General features: G+C 34.4%; 1 protein-coding gene across 2 annotated transcripts in view; it reads right to left on the bottom strand.

Annotated features, from left to right (window-relative positions):
- The window catches only part of LOC100572522, a 27203-nt gene that overhangs the window by 14541 nt on the left and 6865 nt on the right, over nt 1–5797 (bottom strand). For both annotated transcript variants that reach the window (XM_029488175.1, XM_003245365.4), the window contains exon 2: nt 4478–5204. In XM_029488175.1, the coding sequence (XP_029344035.1) occupies nt 4478–5204 (727 nt within the window). The remainder of the gene's footprint in view (nt 1–4477; nt 5205–5797) is intronic.

Below are 5797 nucleotides of genomic sequence, written 5' to 3'. Positions count from 1 at the left end.
ATTTTTAAATTTTAATACAATAATACATTAATAACCGTATTGGCAAATGTGAAATGACAATGACAGGTTTCGTTATCTATTTTTAAAATTATTTTTTTTTACATAGATTATTTTAATTTTTAAACGTAAATAAAATTTTTTAATTTTCTGAAAATTCGGTTTTTTTTTAATTTTCCGAAAACTTCGGTTTTTTTCGGAAATGTATTATTTCAATATTCCCCAAATTTTCCACGTTTTCCGAGGCTCTAGGAAAAAAACCGTTTTTTTCTGACATTTTCCCCAATTTTTCCGGCATTTTGATCCTTAGTTATACATATAAGGTATGTGTCATACTGACAATTTACAATACATGAGTAGGTCAGTGCAATTGTCGTAATAACATTATTATCAAATTCAAGTATAAGAAAATCAAATTGTAAAACAGGCAATAATATTGTCAGTCTAATAATTTGATTTCTTATTAAAATATTATTTATATCTCAAATAATCAATTTATAAATTACAAATGAATAATAATAATATTTATTAATACTATTTTGCGAAACAACGTCTCGTGTTAATTAAGAATCATGAATATCACTTTGATGTTTCGTTCAAGGAAAATGTTAATTAATTTCGTTACAGACGTATAATTCCTTCAATACAAATTTAAACCACACCATAGCTCTACATTCTACAGTTATAATATATAATATAAATATATTATATCACTATATATTGTCAAAATAATTAGGATTATATCATAATAAACACTTATATTGTATAATGTATCATATTACACGACTGCTTTAATAGCACATAGATTAATAGCTAACTGACAATCAATTAAAAATGTACTTCACATATAAACTTAATATTGAAGAATTATTTGTTACTGTTGTTCAACTTTATTAATATCCTAATTTCCAAACCATATATTTGTTATTTATGTTAAGGTATGATCATCTAAATGTTTATCAATTTGTTCTCAACAGCATGCTCACGGGATGTCATACCCTGTACCCTCTGATTTATTTTTATCATATAATATACTGATTTGAGGCGTCAACTATTAAGGTACTTCTCCCTCTCCCTGGAAAAGATATTGTGAGCTTATAATTTAATGAATGGTCGTCATCAAAAAAGTGAACTTGGATATTGTTTCATTTAAGATAGGTACCTATATTAATGATATCCAATTTAATTAGGTGTTATGTTTAGAATAAAACAAATATATTAAGAGCAGTTCTAATTTACCGATACCTAATAATAAATTTGACTACCCATATTTTTATTTCTATACTTATTGAAATGAAATTCTATTTTATATAGGATAAAACAATACAAACATTAATTATTATTACTTAACATAATAAGCATATTTAAGCTTCTACGTTGAAATAACATTAAATATTTTTTGGGTTTGATAATTTTTACTTTGTCCTCTACCCCATCCCTTAACATTTTACCCATGAGCGCCCATGAGTATATTATAATACTACTTTTACAACGCTATACAGTAGTCCAGTTGTCCGATCGATCGAAATGTATTTAAATTCTCGGTTAAATGTGTGTGTGCTTTGTAATATGGTCGACCATTATAGAGTTCAATACGCTAAAAATACGGGGTAGGTATGCGCTTTATTAATTATTATTATATATTATTTTATCAAATTTTTAATTGACCCACGAATAGGTAGCCTGCAGCGTTTTCCATTAGGTGCGTGCTCGTGTTTTACGTTCAGATACAATTTTACAAACACATAATACCTGTCGTAAAAAAAAATGATACTTGTTAATTGATTTTGTTGTTTCCACGTGCCGATTATGTGTAGGATGATATCCCGCACGGTATCGGTGCATGGCCCTTCTATTGTACAGCGTAGGTACACCCAATTAAACGTTCATATTATGGATAACAGTACTCTACATACTTCAACTACAGCGTACAGGATTTTCTCTTAAAAAAATATTATGTTAATACAGTTTGAAATATTTGATCAGTGCAAATAGCGTGTCGCAAAGTGTGAGGGGAATGCCAATTTAATTTTGCCTCCAGATTGCACAGTTAATACAATGCTAACTGAAATGAGAACAATAATATTATTATTATTTTATTTTTGCGGGTTAATCGTGAGCGGCGAGACAGTTGTAGGTAGTAGTACCTAATCAATAAACTAAATGTGTCACCGTCTATAAAATATATTATGTTAAACAAACAATAATAGTTATTAATAACGACGACGTTAAGATTTTATACGAAACTGCTGGAGCTACCATTGCGTGGTTTATTTTATAACGTGTTCAGTAAAAAAAAAAAAATTGTTCCTCCTACGAATATAATAGTAATAAAGTTTGATATTATTTTCGTATACTTCTAATATGTAGTTCTTTAGTATATTATATACCGGTGATTGTGTTATAGACATCAGGCACTCCCGCGTGGAATACTTACTAAAATAGTGTTCACAATATTATATGTATAGCTGAGCACGTCTTGAGTTACCTCTTCGAATAATAATATTAAAATAACTATAAATACTGGATGAATAAATTAATAAAATTATCGAAAAACGTTTGTACCGTATATATAATTAGAACTCAGACATTTTTGAAGACGTGGAGTTGTAGAAATGCATATCTTTGTTTTATTGCAGTATAAGAAAACGTAAATTTTTCAAATACAATCGCGGCGATATTATTCGTGAAATCGTCGGAATTTCAGTTTTTTTTTTATTCAAAATATTTTAAAATAGAATATTTGAAAGGAAAGAGTAAGCTTACATTTTCCGGAGAAAAATTTTCTCAGAATTTTTCAACAAGCATTTCGTGTTTCGTTAAAAATGCGAGCTATTTCAAGAGCTGAACAGACGTATAAAGTGCCCCACAGGCCGCATCCCTAAACACAAAAAGAGTTTCAAATTCATATATTTATTCACCTATACAATAAACATATTTACGTCATAAATACATACATATTTATATGATATTTGTATCTACACAATGGTACATTATATCATAATATGGTGATATGACATAAGTTTAGTGAAATTGACGACTTCAACTCAATAAATGCCAACTGAAAAAAAATTATCTCACTGGGCTCAAAATGAATCTTCTCAATACAATTCCACGTAGAAATTTAAATACAACACCATCAAATAAAATACACATTAGTTAGATAAATAAAAAATGTATTGAATCATTCAATTAATAAATGTTGTTTATTCAACCAAGTATAACCATAACTTCACCAGGTATTTTATTAAGAGTCTTGGTCATATTAAAATACCTACAAGTTAGATATAAGTTATAGGTAGTACAATTAAATAAATAAATGACTTCAATAAATACTATACACGGAAATGTATTTTATTATAATATAAAAATGAAATTTAAAGAATTGATTTAACTCTTGTGTGGTAGTGTAAAATAATATATCAGACCTAATGAGTAGTATACATTTGTATGTTCACAGTACGTTTTTTTTTTCACCGCGGTAATTTTACAACGTTCAAGCGATGATGTTCCCCTCGAACACACTAATTTTACCGTAACACAAATCTCGGGGAGATTTCACACTCGTTATTTACCTATTTGCCGCTGACACAAAAATATTTACCGTATAGCATTTTACTGGGAGATTTCACATTTTTTATCCACGAATTCTCCGCTTACACAAAATATTTACCGTATTTTAAAATTACAGGGAGTTTGCTCATTCAAAATCGGTTTTACCACTTGCTCAAAAATATTTGCCATGTACACACCAATTTCTTTTTTTTCCCAACAAACCTTATTAGAAAAATGAAATACGAATAGGATAGTTCTTTCGCAGAGTCATACTATAATTATATGCACGGGGATCTTATTGAGAAATTATTTTTTGATAGATCATAAAAAAAAAGTTTCTAATAAAGGCATTATTTCACCCCAACCAGCCCAACCATTTATTACCTACCTACTAAATCATCTTAATCTACGAAATTGATATTTTGTTTTATAATAATATATCTAGTACCTACATATTACGAGTATAAGCATGGTCTGAGATTATAACTTTTTTTGTCGAATGTGTACCTACCGTAATTGTAAATAGTAAAATATGACATAGGTCATATGTTACCATTCATATGATTTTTATTTACTGCATGTCTAAATGCCTTGAAATAAAATAAGTTAAAAATTAAAATAATATCAAAACGAAACAGTCGATTTTAACATGTATAACTGCCAATAAACCTTAAACTTAAATCTGATATCCTGAATTCGTAATATCTGGATGACTCTTGCAAAACGTATATTATTGTTTTCCTTTTTAGATTTTAACAAAAGTTATACACAATTGGCATACAGGTAATGTAGGTCGACCAACCACTCCTACCAGTCATGTCTACTCGCCCCCGCACCATAAGTGTTTATCATAAAACCTTAGCTCCCTTGAGTACCTAGATACCAATATTGTTATTATTATATTATTATGTTCGTTTCGACGCACCTTGCATGGGTCCGACGGTGAGCGGAGACACGATGGTCATGTAAATGAGCAACGACCGACTGGGCCGTTTCTTGACCAGTACGCGCACCGAGTCGGCGATCACCTTCGGGTTGACCGTCTGCCATATGGACGCGCCCTTGTCGTACGGAACGGACGTGTCCTTGACCAGAGCCGCGCCTAGCACGAGCGCTGCCACGTTCATCGCTATGCACACGCCGAACGTGCCGTAGAAGCCGATGTTGACGTTGAGGAAGCCGGCCGTGCATGCGCCCACCGGCGTAGCGATGAAGTACAGAGACATGAGCATGCCGATGCGCTTGGTCCGATCCTGGACGCGCGTGATGTCAGCCACGTAGGACGCGACGCCAACCACGCAGCATATCCGTGACCCGGTGAGCGCGGGCACCAGGCACTCGGACACGGCGGCCACAGCGGGTGACCAGTGCCAGTTGAACACGTTGAGCACGTTGAACGCGTCCGTCAGCAGTTGGCCAGCAATCGGTATGAACATGAGTGGCCGGCGCCGGCGACCGTGCGTGTCGCTCCACGAGCCCGCGAACAATATGAACAACAGCGGCACCGAGTACTGGATGGTCAGCTTCCATGTCTGTATCCTGGCCACCAACTCCTGTGCGTAGCTCTCGTTCAGGCACTTGTCTCTCAGGTCAGCCGGCTGCTCGGTGGCCGTCATGTCGCATCCCTTTCGCAGTATCAAGTTTGTGCCCACCTGAAACCACGCGCACGCACGCTTATCCGTTAGTTGTATGTTATAACTGTGTTTTAAGGTTAGGCATAAGGTTTCGGTTCGTGCACTATGAAAACGCTTAAATAACTACGCAATTATATTATGTTCCAATATGCAGAGAAAAACTTTTAGTACCCAAGTAATATATATAATGACAATATTTCATAAATATGAAATTGTATAATATTGTGTGGCAGAGGAAGGGAAGTGAGCTATTTCAGTCTCGGACGACGTGTGGTGCACGAGCCACATTTTGCCCAAGACAGAAATCGCCTTCCCGCACGAGCCATACATATTATTCTTTCCACGCCTCTGCAATCATCGATCGGTGTCTGGTTGTGCAGGGAATACGCCAGTGGCGTAATTGGGGGGGTGTTTTAAAACGCTCGTTTATGGTACTTATACTCAAAACGCGTTCGACCGATGGACACCGACTGCTGACTAATTCGCGGATCACCTCCCCCGGCGCTCGAGTGGCGTGCGGTGGAGAGGCGCTTATATCTCGACGGAGGTAACTTTTTTTTTCAGGCCCGCATAATTTTCTAAATCTGTTTTGACGTAAACCACGCGAACAC

The sequence above is a fragment of the Acyrthosiphon pisum genome, chromosome A1, assembly GCF_005508785.2.
Source record: "Acyrthosiphon pisum isolate AL4f chromosome A1, pea_aphid_22Mar2018_4r6ur, whole genome shotgun sequence".
Lineage (NCBI taxonomy): Eukaryota > Metazoa > Arthropoda > Insecta > Hemiptera > Aphididae > Acyrthosiphon > Acyrthosiphon pisum.
Note: the sequence above shows the minus strand (reverse complement) of the source record. Positions and strands in the feature narration are given on the sequence as shown.